At 38.4% G+C, this 25,270-nt stretch overlaps 1 protein-coding gene across 20 annotated transcripts in view; it reads left to right on the top strand.

The window, feature by feature from the left end:
• TENM3 (teneurin transmembrane protein 3) overlaps positions 1 to 25,270 on the top strand; it is a 623,972-nt gene that overhangs the window by 503,125 nt on the left and 95,577 nt on the right. For all 20 annotated transcript variants that reach the window (XM_087735943.1, XM_087735954.1, XM_087735953.1 and 17 more), the window contains 2 exons: positions 3,090 to 3,328; positions 22,562 to 22,684. In XM_087735943.1, coding sequence (XP_087592069.1) covers positions 3,090 to 3,328; positions 22,562 to 22,684 — 362 coding nt within the window. The remainder of the gene's footprint in view (positions 1 to 3,089; positions 3,329 to 22,561; positions 22,685 to 25,270) is intronic.

The raw sequence follows: 25,270 nt of genomic DNA, 5'->3' as shown, positions 1-25,270 counted from the left end.
TGCCGGTAAGTCAGCGCCTGGTCAAGTAGTGCAAACAGTTTAGGCTTTAGAAATAAGGTATTCGAGTTCCATGGTTTGAAAAGACAAGGTAGGTGGATATATAGGTAATTAAAATCATTTGTGGATAGATTATATTTCAAGAGCATAAGAATTGCGGCATTATCTGGAAGCAGCCTGGATTTGTTGTCAGATACCATATCCTGAGTGTCTCGTAGGAACCCTGTTTGGCATGGCTCAGTGAGGCAGACAAGATGTGCAAGTCTGATAGCATTACACTTTAAATACTTATCACTCGGAGTTAATGTAGCAGGAGAGACTCTGACAACTTTGTTAGTAACTCCACTCATTAGGAATAGAGAGATCCAAACAAATTTTCTTAACCCAGAGGAAAATGCCAGGCTGGGTTTTCTGTCATTATTTTCCCTCGGCGTTCTCCAGCCAGCCATTGCGACCGCTCTGGCATTGTATTCATGGGATTCGAAGCAAAGGAGTAATAGCTTAAAGTGAGGAGTCGTGCTGTGTGCTGCCTAGGACTACGCACTGCTGAATTCACATATAAAAGTTAAAATTTTCTTTCATTACCTTGATGCCTGAGGTGGACTGTCAGAGCTATGACAGCTCACACCACCATAGATACGCAGCCATCTCCCGAGTTTATCTATGGGATTAACTCCTCAAAGGCTTTGAGAATATGGATTACAGTCTCTAGTAGGCTGTGCTGTACCAAAGCCAACATCTCAGCTCTCACTTTCTCAGAGGGAAAAAAAGGAAAAGATCAGAGGCTGTTTTGTTGCATTGGGGTTTGGACTTAGATGGCCTTTAAAGGTCCCTTCCAACCCAAACCGTTCTATTATTATTTTGTTAAAGCTTAGAGTATATGGAGTTCTATTCAAGTGCTCGTATAATGCCAGTTTCCATTCTTAGTCTGTTGAGCCTAACAGCAAGAGCAGGAGGATGTGAAAATTGCAGGTTGGTCAGGCAGCTTCTTATTTTTAACATGGAAGCTGATGTTTAGGAGGAGTATTATTATATCTACTGAATGGCTTTCCTTCAGTCCCCCAAAACAGTGCACATTGCACATGGAGAGGGAAACAGCCACCTTTGTGCTTGGCATTTTCTTGAGATCTATGTAGATATTGTTTGGGAAATACACCTGGACATAGCATTTACCATATGTAGCCAGAAATGAGAGAGCTGTAAAGGTCAAGTGGATAAGACACTTTTAACAGGACTTAATGAATCTACATGCTTCTGTGAGTCTGTAAAATCAAAGTAATGGTGTTGTAAGGTGTAAAACATTTTTTACATAGGTCTAGTTATTATTATTTTGGTGTTTGCTACATAGAAAATGTCACAACTTTTACTGAAGTACCTTCTTAGAGAGGATTTAAACCACAAGGGCTTTGTCTTTTGAAATTGTTGGTAATCCTCTAAGCTCAGAAGCCAAGAGAAATTGGGATGTGCTGTTGTGCATCGGTAGATCTAGTTCGTCTCCTGTTGTTACTGCCAGCAAGTTTAATATTGTTCAAAATGAAGTAACCTATGTAGCATATTTCATGGGATCATGTTTGTAATGCAAATATTTTCAAGGAGAGGGCTTATGCCAAGATGTTCTAGTTCATCTGTTAACCTCCTGTAGCAAAATCACCTGCAAATAACAAACCTTGTTTATCAACTGCTGGTATTTTTCTCAGGCTGCAGTGGGGCAAATTAATTTCTAGTGTCTCTACAGCGCATTTCTGATGAAGCCGCTATACCTGTATAGGTTGGTCCATTACTATGCAAGGATCCAAGCGTGGGTCCTGGAGGATGAAAGTCCCGTCAGCTGAGAAGCAGTCCAGAGTGCCACGTGGTGTAACTAGAGGGCTTTCCCCTCCACAGCTAGCTCATTTGGTGCTAGATCCTTTGACCCATCATACTATATAGGTGGCATGCAGTGGCCGAACACAGTGTAGGCATGCGCTTGGCTTCAGGAGGACCTGGGCTTCAGCAATTCATGCGTGTCTCTTACCTATTAAAAAATGCAAACACCTCTCTAGTTCTGTTTAGCTGTTCATGCGCTTGGTAAGTTGAAAATTCTCCACAGTGTGCTTTCTTACCATTTTTAGCTATAATGTATTCATTTTGCAAAGCCTTATTAGGTAAGGCCAAGCCTTACACTACAGAGTTGCCAACATAACAAATTGGTGGAAAAAACCCTGGTGCAAAGATCTTTGTTTGGCTGAGGTTTTGTTGTTCATAGAGTTGCGTCAGGAGAAAAACTCCAGGTAGTATATGCCATGCTTAGAGGCTCTTCCAAAATAATTATGCTTGCATGAACTAAAATTAAAGGATTCTGCTGTAGATAGGCTCAGGGAGTAGTATTTCTTTTAGAAATTTTAATTGAACAAGATTAAGTTTACTGGTAACTCACAGAGTGTGTCTTAACTTGGCTTTGCTTTTCATTTCTGTTGCTGGCTGTGGTTCTTATATTTCTGTAGAGTATTTCCCAGGCTGTAACTAGCTGCTGTATCCATAATCAGATCTCGTTATGGTAAGCTTATGTGTGAGGAGATAGAATTAGTGAACTGAGTATTTAGGACACAAAAAAAAAATCTTTTAACTGACTAATTTTGGCAAAGTTGCCAAAAGTTTGTATCTGAGAGATTGCTGTTTTCTTTGTACTTAACCCAGGAAAGCTGTGATAAGTAGTGTGGGCTATAGTCAGATTGCTCATTATTGACTTTTTAATGGAGTTCCCTGTAGTCTGTAGCGGAAGCCAACAAAAATAAACAGCAGCAGAAAGCCTGTCCCTACTTGTCGGATAAACTCTGAGAGACCTCCTCCCTACCATACCATATTTTGGGTAGTTCTGTTTCCTGTCTGGATACCAGTGTATTACTAATGTTTGGGGGTGTGCGGACTTTTCTTAAAGTCAAAGTGCCTTTTTTATGTGTGAGTGTTGCGACAAGTATTGTTTCTATGACCCTTTGTAGATTGGATGTTGTTAGCTATTTGAAACATAGGCAACTTTAAACAAAAGAGGTATGACTGCCTGTGCTCCAGCTTTATTTACTTTTATACTTTACCATACACTCTTTCTTCCACAGGCATTTCCTATTCAAAACAGGAACAGGGACCACACCGCTGTTCAGTACTGCAACGCCAGGGTACACAATGGCATCCGGCTCTGTTTATTCCCCTCCTACTCGGCCACTACCTAGGAACACTCTATCCAGAAGTGCTTTTAAATTCAAGAAGTCTTCGAAGTACTGTAGCTGGAAATGTACTGCACTCTGTGCTGTAGGGGTCTCAGTGCTGCTGGCAATACTGCTGTCCTACTTTATAGGTGAGTCCCGTTTTTTATAATTGTCACCATGAATAGGGATGTCTGATGGATTGTGTATGGACTGTGACGTACTAACCTTTAACTAGCAAAGTTTTGGGTAACAGTAAAAACCACAACAATGATTTAATGAAAACTCCCAACTGTTCAGAGGAAATAAAAAATTTGAATATTTTGCAAGCATTCTGCAGCATGATAGTGGGTGAATTAACTTCAAAGAAGTGTTTGAACTGCAATTAAGCTATGTGGTATCTAGTTCTTATAAAAGTATGTGTAAAATATAGGCTGTAAAAATTCCGTAATGTGAATGTGACTTGCAGCATATCCATGGAACTCTTTTCCTCTCGTTTTGCATGAAATATAACTAATTCAGCATTTAGGAATGCTAACTATCACTTATTTCATCATTACATGCATGTATATTTGCGTATAGAGCTAGAGCAAAAGTCTAATACCGACTTCTGATTTCAAGATAGGGAAAATAATTGTCCAAAAGGACAACATGCAGAAAAGATGGAGACTTCTTCCTCTCTTGTGGGTTGTTTATTTTTAATTATTCTCTCTTTTCTCTATTTGTTTGTTAAATTCCATTTTCCAATTTTTATTTTAGAGGATTTCCTTTATTTCTTCATCTCTTCAATTATTTAATTTCATAAATGTTTGCTGTAAATATTATATAATTTGAGTTTTAGGCAGTTAATGGGGGCAGTGGTTGTCTGTGAGAAAAATGTCATTGACTTTAATAAGGGAAAAGAACAGGCTCTTTTGGTGCTTGTAACTTCTTCTGCAGCTTTGTCCAGATTACAGATTTTTTAACCTCTGAGTCCATAAATGGTCTTCAAAGACTTTCTTTTAACTGATTTGTTAATTAGAAGTTTAAGTCACCACAGTTACGGAAATATAAGTGTAAGGGTCTGGGTTTTGGCATTGGTTGCACTCAGATTCAGAGTCTTAAGAAGCCAATGAAAGAAAATAGAAAGAGGAAAGTCAATCTCTCCTTCCCTCCCTCTTTTTAAAATCAGTGTAAATTAATAATAAAGCCTAGAAGGCCTTATGATCGTTAAATCTTCATTGCCTTTGTTGAAACAGACTTGCTACATTTCAGTCCAAGGCACAGCGTAAGCTGTATAAAGCCTTTGAAGTAGTTCTTACTGGGCTGAAGCTCCTGTGAACAATGCAAGAAACTGGGTAGTTAGAGAAATTCCTCTCTGCCCCAGCAAAGCAGAGCTCCCTGAGCACCCTTTCCACCTCAGCCGCCAGCCCTGAAGAGCAAAAGGGATGTATGCAAATGTAGGGCTTGCCGTTGCTGTCCAGCCCCTTTCAATCGTTGGATCTGTGGTTATTGTGTGTGAATGTGCACAGGAACGTAAAGGTGTGGTTTAGAGCTAATCTTTCACACTACATCTTTTTTAAAGTGGGATTGAAATAATCCCGTTTATAAAACACATTAATTGTGCTCAGTCTCCATAATATTGCCTCATAAGTCATCAGAAGCAAACATCTGCTACTAAATAAATACGTAAATACAAAAGAAGGAATTCGGTATGAAGTATCACTGTCAAGAACTGGGAAAACCAGCCATACAGATAGTAAAATATTGAAGACCTGATTCTGAGCTGAGCTCTACACTTTGCTAGCCCCAAAGAGCCAGATTACTTATGAATCTGAGGGGCACAAGAAGATAGCTGTACTGGATTATTTCTCCCACAGGCACATTAAGAAATACAAGCATGTCTAATGTGCCTCTATTGCTGTATTCGGGAAAAAGAGCCAAGCTTTCCAGTGAGTGAGAGCTTTCAGCTCCACACATCATTTATTCACATACCCTGTAAAAAAAAACAAATATAGCTGTACAACATTTCATGGGCACACGCCAGCTCACATCCTTGCTGAAATAAACAATGCACAATGGCCTTCCTCTACCCATAGTCAATAGGGAGCTCTTTGCCTACTGGTGATATTACACATATTTCAGCTAAGTCAGCAATCTAAATGTAAAATCCAGCACTCAGGGACGCTCTCTAGAGGACTTTGGGTCCATAAAACCGTGAATGGATTATACTCATTCATATACGTGGTTTTCCCATCTCTACAGATGTAATATCAGAAATACTCTCCATTTAATAGGCCATCCAAGTATAAATTGGTGGAAATCATTAATGTAAGATGGAAACGGTCCTTCACCTTGGTTAACTGTTTCATAGCATAGGTGTGAAAGGGAAATGACTGAGTAGGAAATTGGTCATAACATAAAAAGATGGGAAGGACTGCGATATTGTGTGACCTCTAGCATCCCATGACATGCCTCTAACACAGTGGTCTGGCTTGTCTGCTGAGGTTTACAGTAGCTGAGGTGGTAAAGCCAGTTTGAGACACGTTTTGAACTTCATAGAGAGACATTGCCACAAATGCGAAAATGCTACAGCCCTTGCTGCAAAATACGCCAGTACACATTGATAAGGAACATAGTGTGGCTGATGTCCACTGCGTGACTGTGGCAGCTGCACACTGAAGAACTAATAGGACCGCTCACCTGGGGAATGGTGGTGTAACCAGGCCCTTCTCAGAAAGGCAGAGAGATGAATGTGTCATGCCCAGGCTTATTTTAGTTGCGGCGGTTATGGGGTAGAGAAAGTGACTTCGGATTCCACTGCTTCTGCTCAGGCAACATAAGGCAGAAGAGACAGTTTGCTAGACTTCATGTCTGCCTTTGCAGAGCTGCACAGTCAATTCCTGCTCCGTCAGTTAGCCCAGCCAGAGGAAGGAGCTGCATCAAGAGTCTGGTCTGTCTTGCACTTCTTCCATCACTCTGACAGGAAAGACTCCTACGTTCACAAAGTCTACAAAGAGGAGGTGAGAGCAGAGGATGTCAGCATGGGGAGAGACCAGAGCAAACACTGCATTGTAAGGCCACTTAATGCAGTCTTGGGGGTCACAAGGAATTGAAAATGTTACTTCAGTCTAAAGGAAAGAAAGCCTCACTTCTAGCCTCCCCGCATATTCTTGCTTTTCTGTCCCTCGTGGTGTCTCTCAATCGTTTTGCAATGTACAAAACGTTTAAGTTTAACATTCTTGTCAATGAGACCTGCTAATTTTTAGAGAAAATAGAAGTGAGTTGTGGAAAATGTTGGTCCTTTGTTTAGAGGCTTCATCTACTGTTAAATGGTTGAGAAACAAGGCATTAAACAACAGAAACATGCAAGTGCTGAACCAAAGGATAGTACAGCAACATACAGAAGAGTTGAATTTAAAAAATAGGTCTAATTTAGAGTAAAGGATTCAAAGAAAAGCTCCCTGAAATAATGACTTTAAAAGATGGGGAATAAAGAATATAAACTGCCTCATTTTGGGATCAAGATTACACTGGAATTTCTTCAAGCTGCTCATTTGCTTAACTGCTATCCATAATCAGATTTGCAACCAAGCAAGAAAACAACCAATTTCTTTCCAACATGAACATTTTAGAATCTTTTTCCCTGTTTGGAAGCCTAGGAAGAACAGTATTAAATTTAAGCCATGAAAGAGTAAGAAATATGAAGTTGCCTTAGTTTGACCTCTTTCTATATACACATTAATAGTTTTACCCAAACTTTGTACAAGGAGTCTGAGTTAGAGCCAGAAATAGAGTCCAGCTTTACAATACGCAAGACAAAACAGAACTTCGTCCTTCTCCTCCCCATGGCTTAGTGCCTCATTCAGCATCCATCATTTGCAGTGAATGAATGAAGGGAAAGTTTTGCAGAGCAACTCATAGGTCAAACATGAGTATCAAATCAAGGTTTCATATGTAACCTCCATCCTTTGGTTCTACCTTTTGGGAACTTCTCTGTCCACTCTTGGTTTATTAAGGGAAGGAGTTTGTTGTTCTTGGTTGTGGTTTTTTTTCTAACAGAAAAATCCACTGTTGAATTGTAGAGAACTACATCAGTCAGGAGGAGTTGTTTCCAATATGTTGTTGCATAACACAGACTCTGGCCAGCTATATTAACAGACTGAGTGGTACTGTACTAATTATTTCTTCTTTAGTGTGGATTCAACAACTCCATGAGAATTAAATGAGAAAGGAGAAAAAAATTAATGAGAATTTGGGGACATCAGGGCCCCTCTTTCTTCCCCAGGAATTGCTTTGGCAATTGATTCTCCATTGCCAGTGGCACTATCTTGACATTGCCTAAGTCAATACAAGAAGTTAGTGCCATTTTCACTGTGCATGGAACCGAAGAGGTGAGCAGTCATCCTCAGTCAGTGCTGGAATTACACAATACCAGATTCAATCAACTAAGCTTGAAGAGTGGTACACTGAAAGACTGTGTGCATCTCTCATGAATGTTGTCTTATTTCTACTAAATAGGTTTCTATTAACATAAACATTCTTTGAATACACAGTGAGACCAGACCTATTTAGTCAGGCCTCTGCTATCCTGACTTCTTCACAACAATCTGTCATACTTCCAAATCTGTTGAGGATTTTACCCTCTGTGTACCTTGGGATTGATCATTTTGTTAGCCTTAGCTCTGCAGCCAGTGGTCAGGACAAGAATATACTCCAGCCAGCTATTGTTTGTGATAAAGCAAATATTTAAATATCAGTGATAACAGAAGGACATCTCTTCTGTAGGAAAAAAAAAAGGAAAAAGGAATTTTATTTAATTAAAAAGGCCACAGGACTATTTTTATCACTGCTGCTTGCTGTGAACAGTTAAGCAAATCCATTTTGGACGGAAAAGAAAGCTAACATTTAGACTTAACAACTGAAACATCTTCTGGGAAAACATATATTGTGGTTTATATTTCATTCTATGAGAAACAGTAGAAAAACGGCTGTTCTGCTACGACACAGAGATGACCATACAGCCATAACGCAAATTGCAAATGAAATTCGAATGGAAAAGAGATCCCAGACTTGAAGGCCATGTTTGATAATTACAGATAATTCATATTTTCCACATTTGTATAAAAATAGATACATTGTGCTTATTCTGTGGTTATTATATTCTGCATTCATGCTTTTTGTCCATCTGAAAATGTTACTGTTTTATCATCATCTCAAGATACTTAAAGTAAGCTGAAAATTTATATGCTAATAGATTTCTAACAATGGACAACTATCTTCAGAGTTGTCTCAAAAGCTTATTGAGAATAATAACAGAGCAACTTAAGATAAGAGGTTTTAAGGTAGAAAGAGAAGAAGGAGGTGGCCAAGAAAAATAACAAGCAAGTTTCGTCATTAGAGGAGACTCACACAGTAGGATGCAGGGTGTGAAAATTACAGCTGAGGGTCAATTAACTATCCTGCAGGTGAGTTTTAAGTAATCCTTAAAAATCAGAAAATTGTCTGTTTCTGCAAACTGAGGTTAACTTTCCATGTCTCCAGTGCTGTTTCCGAGTTTGTTGTCTGTGGTTTTCCCATATTACTCAGGATTTAGTGTGACAGCTGCTGGCATTCACATCTGTTCCCAGATTGCGGAGGACCAGATGCCTTTCCTGTTGGGCTCAGTGGCAGAAGTCATAGTAGGGCAGAACTACCCTCCCCAAAACTAATGGACTTAAAACCATGACAGATAAGAATTGAATTTCTGTGACTAAAGCAATGACTAAATATACCTGTAATCAAAAGGAATCTATTTTACTTTATCAGTAAAGAACAATATAATATTTCTTTTTGATTGCAATGCCAAGTTAATATTATTCTGCTGTTTGTAAAGCTCAATTACTGCCAGGAATGAGGAAAACAACTTAATTAATAATGCCATTTAAATGAAATTTTTATTACAATACCCAGCATAGATATTGTAATTAACAGGCATGAGGGAGAACATAGTTTAGTTGCCATTAATCACCTTACTTTCATTATGTGTTTATAGAAACTGTTTTTCTCTTTGACCTGCATTTAATTTTGAGTATTGTAATGCTATTGTCACTGAGAACTTCATCAAGAACTTTTGTTTTTCTGCATTCTCTCCCCATTTCTATTTGCTTCCCTAGGTTGTGCTGGGACCTTAGCTATTACTGGAGCTTCGCTGAGGTGTGCGGGTTGGAAATATGTTCCCTGTCTGCAGATATGTGGCAGATTTTTACAGTTTGCCAGGTTTATCCTCTCGCTCCATTTCTCTTTCCATCAAATTACAGGCATTGAGGTAGACTAGCACATCTATATATCTGATTCTAAAAAAAAAAAGAAGTCAGAAATATTTTGCCTTTCCTCTTGGTCTGTTGTCATCATTTGAAGAAAGTGCTCTGAGATTTTAGTTTACCAAATCCACGTATCACAATGTATTCAAACTACTGTCCAAAAATCTACAGCGGAGAAACTTCTTTTCTATGAACCTTTCTGAGGAAGCATATCAGCTATCTAAGCATGGCTTCATAGTCTTGTCTGATTGCACCAAGCACTTAGGAGAACCACATCAATGTCTTGTGTTCCTGCTCAATGTGTGCGAACATCTGGAGCTGTGAAGGCAGCCAGTGTTTCCAGCACTTCTAGAAAGGACATCACTCCTTGCAAAGTCGCAGGCAACGTCTCATTTTAACAATCCATGGGGCTTTTAGGGAAGGCTCTGGGTGTCTGTAGTGCATTTGAAGGCAGCAGCAGTGTTCCCTGTCATCCTTTCTTTTCCCAAATTAAAGGGTTTTGGTACCAGTTCAGGCTTGGTGACAGCTGGAAGTGGCTGCCTCTCAGAGTAAGAAGCTGTGGATTAAGTACCTAGTGATGTCTTGGTTCTGTCCAGAATGGACGTTTCCAGGTGTCACTCAGCTCCAAGTGTCATGGGCAGCCAGAAGCTGGCTGCCTCTGATGGCAATGCCGTGTGTAGGGCTCTGCCTCCCCAGCGTGTGTGGTTCTGCTCTGCGCCTGTCAAAATCTGCTTGCCTGTTGATATAGACATCAGTGCCACATGTTGCTCTTCTCTGACAGAAGAGCAGGTATGTGATCTGACTACAAGGCAGGACCAAAGCGTGTGTAGTCTCTTCAGCTGGGCCTTCAGTCTGTGGTCATATACCTGGTGAATGCAGTACAGCACAATTATTTAGCAGGTAGAAACTACATCCTGAAATTTCTAAAGGATTTTAGCATCCTGAATGGACCTTAGGAAAGTCCTCGAAGTCTGAAGTGCCCATCTCCTAGTTCCATTTCAGTATTTCATAATCATTAAAACCAGAACTAGAAAAGCCAGATAACTGATATTTGTAGGCCACGCCTTACATCGGTTCAGGCAACTCTTTTCAGTCATTTCTGACATGTTCTTTGTAAATGGCAGTATTCTGATACAAATATGACTGTCCACGCTGTTTTTATGCTTTAACATGAAGCTTAATATTACAGCTAGTACTTCCATGACTTTCTGCATTGCAGAGATTTTCAGCTATGTGCAACATGAGATAAATTTATTTTGCTTATCCCATAGCCATGACCTTTAGATATCTCTCTGAGTTTCATATAATGTTTACAGCATTGCTGATGAGCTCATTGTGCCTCCTTAGTGTGGAAATATTTTGTAAACAATAATGTAATTTCTTATGTTTACCACATTCTTTCTTTCAAAACTGGGAGACAGAGAGAGAATGGCTAGTCAGAAAATGAAGGTGTTATGCTTCACCACCTTATTGGGCTGAAAATGTTTTTAATGTCTTTCACTGAAATGGTACAAAATCTAAACATGTTGAACATATATGTCTTCAAGCATGGGTCTCTTGCAGGAGTATCATTATGGATAATGTCTTTAGCTGATTTTTTTTAAGGAAAGATCTTGTAGCTGTGTTTCAGACTAAGTGCAAAGCATAATATAATATTCACTATTTCAGGAGTGCACGGTATTAATATTTGATTGGTGTTGTGGATGTCACATGCTATTATTGTTAGTGGCACTGAGAGTAAAACATTCATTGAGAAAGATAATCCTCACACAGAAGGATGTAGAAACATGTATTGGCAGTCAGGAGGTTAAAAGAGACTTGACAAGATTTCAAGGGATTAAAAAAGTTAATCCGTCAAGGAGCATACCCACCTCTGCTCCGAAAAAGGCTTGTATTCTAATTAAGATTTATCGCAAGGTTTTTGGCAATAGTCCTGTCACCCTTCCACTGTTGCCCAGTGGAGCAAATTGAAACTCAGTAATCCTGGCAATATAACAGGTGTAGAAATGACCTGCAAGATGACATGATGTCATTGTCCATAGGTCCCACACTGAGTCATTCTGCCATCATACTGTGATGCAATATGATGGTTTTTCAAAATCTGGATGGTGTTTCAGGAATACTGAGATCTCTTACAAGCACGTTATGTAGAGATGTGGGCCCTTCTGTGCTCCTCCTATGATCTTCTAGCAGACCCCCAAATAGCAGCAATTTTTCAGTCTAATGAGAAATGAAGTTAAATTACACCAGCTACTTTTTTTTTGATAAATAGCAAGCTTAGAGTAATTTAGAGATGTAGTTCCTATTTTATCAATGGAGGTAAAAGTGTAGTATATTTTAGTAGCATGTAAGCATATGTAGTACTTCAAATGTATGCTTATGTTGAAGAGATTTTGCAAAGCAGAGATTAATTTACTCAGGTGATTACTCAAGTTGCTGTGGACATAGGATTACAGTCGTCTTTGCTGGTAGTTTCCATTAATTTCTAACTTGCGTCTGTGAAGAAAGAAGCCAGCCCTTAGAGATGTGCTATCTGCTGTGATATATGAATTATAATACATGTACTAAAACTGGTAGTTTTGTGTATAAATTGCATCTTTTATAAATTGCATCTTTTCTGTAAATTGCAATCTTTTCCTGAATCTTTCCTGTGAAGAGAACTGCTTGGTCTCTTTTTGAATGCTTTAAAAAATTCATGCTGTTAAAAATGTCTGATTTAGATGAGACTTTTGTAAACCTCTCCATACACAAGCACTTTAGAGTAAAAAGGTCAAGTACATGTGTCCAAACTTGCTGTGAGCAATATCATTTGATGTTACATTTATGACTGAGATCGCAAGAAGACATGGGTTTTGTATAGGTGTAATTACCCCACTGCAGTGATTAATTATGGATGAAAGTTAGGTGTCCTCTGAAGTAGACAGGAATCTTTAAATATGAGATCCTTCATTTTCACATGGATGCCATTTCAGACAGCTTCATTCACAAAAACAACAAAAAAATGCTGTGTCTGAGGAATCGTCACCTCTAACATCATTTGTAGTTTTATAATCCAGGAAAAACAAATGTGCTACAGCTGTTTAGATGATGTGGACGTTTGCATTTGAAATGCTTAATTTTCCTCAATAATAAAACCAACCAAACAAAACCAGAGTGGTTTTGCCAACATTTGATGAAATAGGATCGCACAAAAGCCTCTCTTTTAATAACTCTATAGAAGGAGTAATATGGGGCAGGGGAAGGGGGTTAGATGTTGTTAATTAATATCAGCCATTTGGATAATCAGCTAGCTTCACAAACCTTTAAGTAAAGAAACAGATATATTTCCTGGTTTTTTAATTGAAAAATACTTCTAAGTTACCATTACTGTGGTACAGGAAGAGGAGTATTTTTATTTCAATAATACTCATTAAAAACTCTAAAACAACAGCCAGCTGGGTGGAGTTAACACCCTTTGCTAACCACTGATTTACAAGTTTCACAAGGTGTAACCCAGTAACGGGGTACAATAAATTTATCTTCACTTGTGAAAGCCCCAAACTCATCTGCTGTTTGATCTTCTCTTTTACCTTTGAAATGCCAAGTTTCACACCAGTTTTTATTGAGAGATTTTTGCTGGACAGTGGGTCCTCATTTGACTCGCTCCAAGTCTTTTCACACTGCCAAGAAATAGTTCTTTATGCTTTTGACTTATTTGACGGGTTTTTGGTCCCCAGCAGCTTCTTCTCTGTCTCTTTCCTGTTAGTAATCTCAAGTAGAGGTAATGATATGCAGGTATCCACAGGTTCGGAAAGGAGAGGTACAGTCCTTCTTGTTATTTCAATTCAGCTGGAGCCAAAACTAGAGAATAATTTTAAAACACGTCCTTATTACTGATCCAATATCTTTTCACACAGTAAAAGGAGTAGTTGGTTTTCTCCATCAATTTTATAAGTGACTGCTACTTTAGAGCTAAGACTGCCTATTCTTAATATCGCCTGTAAGATTTTATAGTTCAGTGTCCTGGCTGATTTTATTTTAAGGGGGAAAAAAAATCAATGTGAAACTGTAATCCTAACTTGTTTTTCCCAAGGCTTACATAACACTTAAAAAATACAAAGTGGCTTACAAACTGGCTTGCAAGCAACAAATCACTGGCCTTACAAAAAATTAACGGTAAGGTTGTCTTTATGTCATAGGTTCCTTTCCTAAATCATGTATGATAAATTATTTTTTCTGTTTGCTTTTTATCAGTAGTATTTTTCACGTACCTACAGTATATCTTTGCTCACAGGAACAGTTTCATAAAAGCCATGTCTTGCTTTAGTGAGGCCTCTGGAGGAACATGGTGTGTTATTCCAATGCACATAAAACGCATTAATGACTATATAATAAAGGATGCTCCATCTAGTAGCCAGTCCCTCCTGTGTGTCTCTGGCCCAGGCACACAGCTGCTTAGGCATTTGTGATTTTTGGTGATGAGTGAGGAGCTATGTCCCTGTCAAGAACTGAGCTAAACCAGAGGGTGGTGGAGAGGTTTCAGTAGGGGGTAGTCATGCAGTCACTGAGCTGACTTAAACCTTGGTTTTTTGAACGAAGGATTTGCACAAGATTGCTTATGCAGATAACTAATGGCTTACAAGTTTGTATTGGAGGTGTTGAGGTAAGGTAGAGTTGTGGAAAAAGGCATCTTTGATGGTGAACTCAAGAGTGTCCATTCTGTTTTTAAATATGGATTTCAGTGGAAATGCTGTGGTTTTGCAAGTTGATCTACATTTAGTGGTTGGTTTATGCATCTACATAATTGCACAGTTCAGGTAAGTGAGTGGTAATTATCATGGATAGATTTAAATCACCGTGAATAAGTTTTGTAAAGAGTTCATAGGTTATTTTGTTTTGGCCTCAGTCACATACCTTTGATCTACAAGTGGGCCACTGTAATTGTGATATCATGAAGCCTAACAAACAGCAAAGGATTAGAAAACCTATATATTGACTTGCACATTCAATCAACTTGCATATGATCTCAGCAGGAAATTCAAAACAAAAGCTAATTTATGGAAAAATATGTAGTTCTAATCACAGTTGAGCTCCGTGGGGTTCCAAATAACACACTACAATCTCTACGTGCAGATGCTTTCATCTTACATTCCAGATTTGGTGACATTCCAAAAGTTCTTATCAAACCTTATTATCATCTTTTATTAAAGCTTATTACATTTCTCCTTATTGCATGTTTGCTGTAATATTCTGTCATTCTTAATACGGAATAAAAAAGCTTTGATCTTTTTTAGCCAGTCATGAGATGGAAATATGCAACACAAGTATTTCACTATATACTATAAAATCCCAGCTCGGTGTGTCCTTTGAACATCACATTAATTGGCCCCTGTTTCTTTTTCCTTTGGTTCTTAAATCTTTTCATCAGCCCGCACTTCTTTATGCCATCAACATGCACATAGGTTATGCATGATCATATAGTGCTATTTCATTATTATTATTATTACATCCTTCAAGAGATTTGTGGGGTTTTGTTGGGTTTGGTTTTGTTCTTGTGGGTGGTGGTTTGGTTTTTTTTGTAATAAATAAGGCTTCTGAACTGTAAAAATGGTTTTGAACTATAGAAATGGTTGGACCCATTCATTGATGCTCTTGCCTAAGAAAGATGTTTCCAATGAATTTTGAGACATTACATCGGCATTGCTTTTCTTAACACTTCTGTTTTATGAGGGCTGTGATCTAAAGGATGTCGCCTTGAGCAAGACTTCTGTTGGAGTTGTGGAAAAAACCTAAAATAGATAAGCACAAACCTGAACCTCAGCTGTTTTCCAGAAAGCGAGTTTAAGGCAGGAAAGGGAAGGAGTTAAAGACTGAGAAGGAAGAGAGTAAAGAAATGCCTGAAGGAATACAGAGAAGTAATTATCCTGCAGTCTTAACCCAGTCTTGAAAAGCGTAAATCACGGGATTTTTTTTTCTCCCCCACAATACTTGACAACAAAATCATTGATTATGACTTTATTAGATAGAAACCCAAAATTTATGGAATGTTTTTCATGCCTTTGTATGAACTAAAAGAGACAAAACAACCCTCGTCTCAGAGGAGTCAGCAATCTAATATGCACTTCCACATCATTTCTGTACCTGTAATGATTTTTCACCATCTTGTTAACTGTGAACAACATTATCTGAAAAAAATAAGCTACGTTCAGGAGAAAGCCCAGGATAATACTAAATCTGAAACAAGACATAACAGATACATCTTATTTAAATAAGAGGCTACTGAATAATGATCTTTGTTTCTGTTTTAAGAAATCTGGATTCTCCCTTAAGCTTTCAATGTGCCTCATGTAATGCTGTTGACAGAATTAGACCATTGTTATATAAAAGTCCCTGGCTTGATAACTAAAATGAGACATCTAGCCATACAAGTTTTCAGAGGAATAAATGTTCCATTTTTGGGTGAATGTAGTAAAAATAGTTGCATCGAGACTACCACACATCTTTCTTAACAGTTCAAATGCAACAATACTTTAAAATGGCATATAATCATCTTTTATTAGTGGTCAAAGAAAGTAAGTTTATCCATAGTAGATAGCTAATATATCTTTGTTGGGATATTTTTTCTAGGCAATTTTCCTGAAGTGTTTTGCAAATTCTTTGCTAAAACGTTCCAAGAGAAAATGAGGAATAGAGTATAAAGGTTGGATTTTTTTGCAGGTGAAACAGTAGAGTCAATGGACCCTTTCAGCAGTTCAGGATGAAAGGAAAGACACCACACTTTTTCAGTCACTGTATTGATCTTGATAGGTATCGCGAAGTTTTTCATATAATGCTATACTGAAATGTTTTACATTCAGAATACAAGTTCAGAAACTTTTATAGGATGCTCCTGGTGGCTAACCTTTTGAAGATGCTCAAAAGCATGTACTTTTAAGTTATTTTAAATTTAGAAATAACAGGCTTTTTGTTGATTTGAGAAAAACAGTAATAAAGAAAGAACTTGTCTTTGTAACTTTTAATTCACTTTATTTAAAATTTTAATTAACTATTTTTAATTCACTATTTGATCTGCAGCAACATCCAAGGCATCCTATTATCTTAGAAAAAAGCAAATGAATGCAAATAACTGACAGTTGATTTGCACATCTTCTGGTCCACTCCAGGTCCTTCAGAATAAAATAGGTTTAGATTCTAATTATAGCTGCAAGAAAAATATATGGGAGATAATTTTAAAAACCACTTCAATGTTCAAATATTTCATTTGAAAATGTATCGCCAACAGGGAGATGAACTAGAAGATAATCCTTCAACAAGATTGAGCAATAATTGCAATTTGCTTAGTTTAAATTATAATCTTTTTGCATTGCTTTAAATATAAATTATATTCACTTTTCCTTATGTGCAAGTGTGCATATATATTATTCTATTAATTCTAGGGAAGCAATTTTGTAAATCATGGTTTGAAAGCACCAGCACCCAGAAATATGTAGCAGTAGCAGTCCTGGAAGATGAATTCAATATCTTAGCAAGAAGCTCATCTTCAAGCACAGCTTCATAAATAGTAAGAGTTGATTACCATACCTTGTAAAATGCATGGGAGAAAGGAAGGAGGGTCGCCAACATCATTCAGTTCGTCGTGCCAACTTTCCCCACAGTACAGAGTTCTTTATGTTTAAGAACATACGCCATAGGCCTTATCTCCAGAGGTCTTGGTACTTAGAGATAGCCAGTGTTTTTTCTTTCTGCGATCTAGTGTTAATTTTTCATCTGTCGTTATTCTAAGAGGAGCTGGAAGAACATGGGAAGTCCATTTCCCAATTTAGGCAACTCTGTTTCTGCTTCTTTCTACTTAAAAGAATCCTCCTATCTGTGAATTCTCGTTCCCGTGAAATGCAGTGTAACCTTTAGAATTCTTTCACAGCAAAAAACAAGTTTACCAAATTCAAAATGGAAGCTGTTGAATTACTGGCACTTCTGACCAGTGTTTCAGAGGCTTCAGACTCAAACTTTGGTTACCTTTCCAGTTATTTGTAGGGCTACTTCTGTGAATAAAGCCTCTGCTTATATGCATATGGGTTTGCTTGTTCATCCTTATCACCTGCATCTTTCATGCTTTCACTTGCACAGCTGATAGGGTGTTTGCTATGCCCTTTGTTTTTCATATGAGCCTATTTGTCACTTAAAGTACTATAAAAAAAGATGTGGTTGATCCTGGTGAGTTACGATAGAGACACCCTTGAATTTTGCCCAGAACAATAAATCAGTTTCTCTGGGTTTTACTGCATATTGCTACTCTTTCCTACAAAGAAAAAAAAATTTCTTTCTGATAGCAATCATAAAGCCCAGCATTGTATGTATACTCACATCTGTGTCCAAATCTTGTTTTCTGTTCAGAGCTACGTCCTGAGTACGGGAAGATGCTAACACCTGTCTGATTTCTTTATCAACTAGCTGTCCCTATCCTCTTACCATTCAAGTGTATGAGGAGAAAAAAAAATCCAGACAAGCCCAGTTTTTGCTAAATGGAGAAACAGCTATGTATATTGGTTTTCTGTTACAATTCTTTTTTGTGCCTCTCATAACTTAGGCAGAAGAGAGCTTTGAGCCAGTGAGCAAGGCAGTGAAGGGAAAGCACTCCCCAGTCGAATGCAGCAAGTAGTTGTCAGCTCTCGCAGTTCTAGTTGTACCACGTAGTTACATAAATTATCTGTCTCTCTTACCACCTACTAATAAAGGGACTGATTTCTTTTTGGCTTGCTGAAGAAAGTCTGGAAGAGGGTTTTGAAGTGATAATACAGTGTGTTTGCTCAAGAACAAGTTCCTTGTAAAGGGAATGCATAAAGCTCAGCAATACTAGCTTGAGAAAGGAACATGAAAGACAAATGGGCTGGCAACGTTAAAAGAATGAAAGGGCCTGATAGCAGCAACTTCTTCCTGAAGCAGATTATTGTAAAATGTTTTACACAGTGTAAACTACTCATAATATTTTTTTCAGGTGTTTGCTGTGAAATGTATTCTTAGTTGCTATTTTAATTATTGAGTGGAAATGAAGGCCTTGTAGACTGATTACAAACCAAAATAACTAGACCTTGATTACAGAGTGAAAGGTAAGATCAACCAAGCTTGAAAAAGCAGTTTAAGGTGCTCCAGAAACCCTTCAGTGAACTGTGTGGTGGCAGATGATAAGATTACCTGATAGCCTGAAACAAATGATAGCATTTTTGTGTTAACATCAATGCTACTGTAGGTGTAAATGCACTCCATTAATCTGAGCTCTGAATCTTTTGAATATCCCAGTCCATTTGGCATGTTCTGCTTTGCAGAAATAATAAAGGGAGGGGGCAAAAGCCCAGCTGTTAGTTTGGTTACTGCTTGTATGTTTGAGTTTTGCTCTGGAGAATTCAGCCATATCCACCAGCACCACCGAGACACTGGTGCTGTGTTCATGCCAAGAGCAGCACAGATCCTAGAGGACTTTTTCCTCTCTGATGCCTCTCCTTCCCACTCTGTTAGAGGGAATGGAGTCCTCACCATTTAAACTATCACTGCACCCTAAAGGCTGGCTGTAATGCTGATAATTTGGCCAGTAGCAGTACAAATACCACCTTAAACAACTCTGTCAGTCTCAAGGTAAAATGCTATCATAACACCAGCAAGTGAAGAAGATCTGTTGGTAGCTAGAGATTACTTTGCAGAATAGAGATGGGGACTGAAACAGCAGAATAGGCAGAGCATATTGTCATCTGTTTCTGTGCTTAAAGAGTCATCCTGTTCCACAATGGGAGCAATCATCCCAGTCTTGATACAAGTAAAAGGAGGCTTTTGTGAGGGTTTGTGGGCACATTTGGAGTTGTGACAAACCCTCTTTTCTCCCATCCCCCGAGGGTTCATCCATGCTTGCAGCTGTGGGTTCTTTGGATTGAGTTTGTTGTGGTCTGTGACCACACCCATCACAAGCTGCCTGCCTTCTGCTTAGAGGCATCTGGCGTTCTCAGACAAGTCCTTGCTGCCATCAAAGATATGCCAGTATTGAAAGTTGTTCCGGTGTTAATACCCTTATCAATTTGGCAGACTCGGAACTAGTTACTCTAGGAAGGGTCTCTTGTCTTCATTGTCATTGTCTATGCCAAAGTGAATGGGAACAAACCAGACCTGACAGGCAATATCCAATCCAAAAATCAAGAAACTGCTTTACATTAGATTTGGGACTAAAATAGCAGCTAGGCATAGAGAAATTTATTTTGCTTTATATGTTTTTGCTTTAATTTTGCTTGATATATCAAATTCTTTATAGAAACAAGTAAACCTACCATTTCTCTGAACATAATAGAAACAGAGAAGGGGGTTGAACTCTTCCATCCCCATCCTAAAGGTGGAAGAAAGTCTTCATCCTTTTCTAACCTGAAGAAAACAAATATACACACCACTGCAGTCTGCCTGCATCATTCCCCCTCTGGAAATTCAGAACTGGTTCATAACATCTGACTTGAAGGGCTCAGCCCCCCCACTGAGGTGTACTCACAGTGTGCAGTTACCAGTACCAGGTGCTGCTTATCAGACTCATGGAGGCATCAAGAATTTTATACAGGTGCCTCACTGTCCTTGTAACACTGGTAAGGGCTTAAAGTTTGCTTTTATATAGATGGCTGGCTAAGAAGAGACCAATCTTAATCAACAAAATAGTGCCTGAATTTGTCTTAATCAGTCAGTTTACCCTTAAAGTTCCCCATCTCTGAAGAAATTGTGCCTTGTATTTTGATCCTGTATCAACAAGCCTAATTCTTTCATGTTGTTCTTGTATGTTCGTAGCGAAAGGAGAATTCTCTAAATTCCATAGTACTGTCTCAGAGAGATTACATAGTTGAATTATTTAGTGTATTAGTACACACAGTAAGTTTTGGGTTGTCTTTGGAGTTGTCAAGCAACATTTTTGGTCTGCTTCAAAAATATTCTGATATTCAGAATCTGTGAAACAGCTGCATGTATCCATCTGTTCATTTTTATTAAACATTGTTTATTGCACTTGGTGCTAGTTCAGTGTCAAATTTGAGAGAGCAGTAGTATTTTTGAGGGGTGCCACTATTACTCACCATTTTTGACCGTGAACTACAGTGGGACTCACATCGGTACAAATACAAAGAAAAGGTAATTGTCACTTACCTTGTAGTAACTATGGTTCTTTGAGATGTAATCAATATAGATCCCACAGTCCTTGCCTTTGAAGACTTCAAATTCCAGCTGTTTTGAATTATGAGGGAATGGCTGGAAGGTCATGTTGGAGCTTCCCCTTCTCATCTCCCAGTTGAGCCTGAAGAGGCACAGGGCATCTACATAGCACCACCAGACAGAGCTGTTAGTGATGTTCTAAGCTCATGTGTTTGGAAAGGATGCACTTCTAGAGTTACAAAATGAATATCACTTTCTTTTTTTCTCCTGAAATGCGATAAGAAGCCAGCAAAGTTAAGAGAGGTGATTTAGACCTCCAGACTTAAGACAAGGAATGTACTGGGTTTGAATCATGAAATATTTAGCTATTTGCAGTCTTTCATTGCTGCCAGTGAAGTGAACTAGTATAACAGATAGTAGAGTTTGGCACTAGGGATTTTGATGAAATATATTAAAACAGATACAATCATCAGATGATTAATACATAAATAAGAATTTCAGCTGAGGTAGGGCCAAAATAATAATGGCTAATTCTAGTGATGTGCCAAATATGGTGGTGGTCGGATTTATGGTTTAACAAGAGATGAGAGGGGAAAAAAGAAATAAGGTTTTAGGGTCAAGGAACATTCTACATTATCAGGCTTTGACAGGCAATTTAAGGTCTGAGAAAGAAGAGTAATAGTAGAGTCAGAGACTTAGAACAAAGAGAATATGTCATCTATAGTGAGGATTTCAGTCTTTGAAACATTCAGTAATAGGTCTTTGGTTGCGTTCTGGTTTTTTGTTTCGTTGAGGGTAAGGGGGAGGGTTTAAGGCAAACACCTGGCAGAGAGGGTCTTAATTCTGCAGTGTTCACTGTCTCCCTGACTAAACTTCCACTGATGCCTGTTCGTCTTAAGTAAGGGTTGCCATGGTCAATACAGAAAAATTGAAAGATCAGAGATGAAACTAAAAGGGATGAAGAATTGTTTGTCATTTGGATGAATGAACAAATTAATAACATAGAGTATAGCACTGATCTGTTTCAGAGACAGAAGGAGCAGAAGCAACAAGATACAGTGAGTTATCTTTCTTATATTTTGAAATAGTGTATGTTATGTGTATCACAGTATAGCATTAAGGTGGGTTTTTTTTCCATATTTTTGCTCCAAAAGTTTAGACAGGGGGTCACTCATTAATCCCTGGTGACACCAAGGTTCCTTAAGTAGTTCCCCCTAGTACCGTGGAAGGTTGACTCTTGTCTTTCATAATTAGCTTAGCTAAACTTTTTTAACGCGGTATCGCCTTTCTAATAAACGTGCTTGTGGGGAATTAAGTAGCTCAGAAACCTAGCTTATGCACTATCCTCAGAGCAAAGTGCCCCAGTGTCTCCAGCACTGCTAATGGTCTTGGCCTCGTGTAGACTAGTGTGGGGGATGGGCACGTAGCTGGAGGTTGCGCAGGGTATGGTGACAGCATGAAAAGGAGTGTTCATGTCTTAGGTTAGCCCTGCAACACCCACAGCACCCTCCTTCCTCTGCTCTTGTGTTGTTTCTTTTCCCTTTCTGGTTAACCAGAACGGATCCATCTGCTGGTGAAATCATTTATTTTAGCAGGTCATTTAGGAGCTCACTTAAATGATTTGTCTCTTCAGAAGGATCAAAAATGAAAAAAGAGAAAAGGATATAATTACTGCCTATCCTTTTGAACAGTGATTTGGGACCGGTAAAAGACTCAAGATGAGAGTGGTGAGCTTTCTGTCAACTGCGTTCACCGAAAGCACTGTATCATTAAAGGACAGTGGTAGTAATTGCTTAGTGCCATTGCTAAGTTGAACTATTAATCTGTGAATGCTTGTTCCTGTAATTTAATTTTTTAATGTATGAGTTGCTATTCCACTGCGAAGCATGGAAAGCCATTATTTGTGCGATTTGTCATTCTGGCTAAAAGCATCAAATAACCTGTATCCTTTACCACCAGCAATGCATCTGTTTGGCCTCAACTGGCAGTTGCAGCAAACTGAAAATGATACATTTGAGAATGGAAAAGTGAATTCTGATACTGTGCCAACACATCCTGTGACAGTACCAGCTGGAGAAAATGGTAAGTGAAACAGGCACCAATTTCTCTCCTTCTTTCAGAGCATTTCCTTTCTTTGTGTCTTATTTACACCGCAAGACTAACACTTTTCCTCCAAAACTCTGTATTTAATGGAAGTACAGAGCATTTTTAAGTAATAGTAATTTTAAACAGACATGTAGATATTAAACAGGATTTGTATTTCAACTGAAAAGAGCGCACCATTTCTCCTACCTAGCACATGAAGGGAGTGATGAATCCTGGGCAATAATGTTGATCTTACTAGGAAAGCTGGCTGTCAACCAAAATTCCTCATGGGAATTTACATGTATTATTTGATGAGGATAGAAGAGCTCTCATCACATCCAGAGGAGCAGAACCTCCACTTACTCTAAAATCTTTGATAACATAATGATTGTTGTGGGGTCCTCAGAGGAAGCAGGATGGTGCTGACGCTGACTCGGACCATCCTGCCTGAGGGGCTGGGGTAGCTGGGGTCTCGTGCTGCAGAAATGGCCACAACAAAGCCAGGGAGCCCGAGGTGATGGTACACACTATTTCATAAGGGGAACCTGATACCAAGATTCAGTTTTGGGGAGTCCAAATGAGCTCTGGATAGTTTTCGGACAAAAGCCTTGTCTGTGACAGGGGGGACATAATCTCTTTTTCTGAAGAGTGGGCACCAGAAAAGGCATTTCAGGGGGATTTTGCATATTTTCAAATCTTCTCCCTTAGCTGTGTTTAGAAGGCAACTCATGATCTAGGAGCTTCCTATGGCATGATGACCTTGCTATGGAGTGGCTTGTATTTTTCTCTACAGATGATGACGTTTTCTTCTTTTTTTTTTTTTTTTTAATTTCTCTCTAAAATTTAATAGGTCATGTATAATATGTTCATTTGTTTTCTCAGAGTCTCTGGCATATAATATTGAGTCTGAGTCATCCAACCAATATATAAAGTTAAAAAAAAAAAAAAAAACAAAACTATTAATTTTGTTGTAGGAACTTTTAAAATACAAACCACATAAAGGGATTATTTTTTATCGACCTTTTTCCATGTTGCCCTTTAAGATTCTCAAAACATTTAAGAGCCTGTGCACTTTTGGCTAACGGAGGCTTTAAAATCAATAGTTTTTGAATGGAAGACTTGATTTAAATGGTTGATGAATGCGGTGTTTGCTTCATTACACAAAAATCCATTTTTCCTTTCACAAGGTAGAGCTGACCTCCTTACCACTGAGGAGGAGGAAGCCTCTGCCAGCAGTTGACATCTTGCAAATTTTTCAAGTTATCACAGCTCCAAGTTATAGAAAAGATACAGCTCAGTTCATTCTTTTTGTCATCTTTGTAAGCATATGAAACTTCTCCAGTAGGACTTTTTCTTTTTTCATTTCCTTTACCCTACTGCCTTTTTCTTGCACTTAGATATTCATTATCTGTTTCTGTGTTCTTACTTGTTTTGAATGAATATCAAAAAGTTACTGTATGGTTAATGAATATTGATGCTGCAGTCACAGCTCATCATCCCACTGTCTTCTGCCCTGAGTAGCCAATATACTTTATTGTATAAAGTAGATACATATTTTTGTAAATATTTTATAAATATAAATTGTTCTTTTCCCTTGATAATTTTTAAATTTTTTACAAATCAAAACCTGTTACACTTTGCCTCAAAAATAAAAGGAAATAACAAATATATCAAATCCCGTTTTTCCTTCCTTATGTGCCTAAATACTGTAGAAGAGAACAGGGTTAATTCCAGCCACTGTTAAAATGCTGTCCTCTGCAGAATACGGTAAGTGGTCATTTATCAGCATACATCAATACTAAACAACAGACAGACCAGAGAATACACATTTTAAACCACGAACGGAAAGTGAAGCAGAAGGGAAAGTGTGATGACTAGATGTGAAATTTAAGGAGGGGGCTCCTGTGCTATCACACTAGTTACTGAAAACTGTAAGGAAGAATCAATAAAGCCTTGGTTTGGATGCTTGGACAGCTGTACAACTTGCAGCACTGCCTCTCTTTAGGCCCCTGGTAGTATCCTGATACTCTGATTTAGATGGGAGAAATTCCCAGTGTTTATGGGCCAGGCATTTTCCTTGACTCTTGTCTAAACTTTGGATAATCCTGGGCCTGCTTTGGTCAGAAAATCATAGCCCACTGTGTCCTAGATCCCAGGTATTCATTTGCCATTCAGAAATACAGGTACTTTGTGTGATGAATTAGCAAAGCTTAAACTTGAAAGTGCATCCTTAGGACCTCTCAAGAAAATTCAGCTGTGGTTTATCTAGAAATAGATAGTCATAAACTGACAATAAAAGCATGTTAAATCATCCTTAAACACAAATCATTTGTTAAGTGAAGCTTGAATCTCTGAACAAGCCTTTTCCAAAGGTTTTTTGTTTGTTTCATTTGTGGATTTTTTTTTTCCTCTCCCAGTGCTTCTCACTGTATGAAAAGTAAACTGCTGGCAACGTATCACTTGCTTATCCAGACAGGCATGATTCAGGGCTGCATAAGGTGGCATAAGAATGTGTGTTTTCTATGGATATGATAAATTTTATAGGCCATTTCAGTTTAGGTTCTCCAAAGTACTTTGTAAGCC

The sequence above is a fragment of the Nipponia nippon genome, unplaced genomic scaffold (assembly GCF_047370975.1).
Source record: "Nipponia nippon isolate SJK-2023a ecotype South Korea unplaced genomic scaffold, ASM4737097v1 scaffold_6, whole genome shotgun sequence".
NCBI classification, from domain to species: Eukaryota; Metazoa; Chordata; class Aves; order Pelecaniformes; family Threskiornithidae; genus Nipponia; species Nipponia nippon.
Note: the sequence above shows the minus strand (reverse complement) of the source record. Positions and strands in the feature narration are given on the sequence as shown.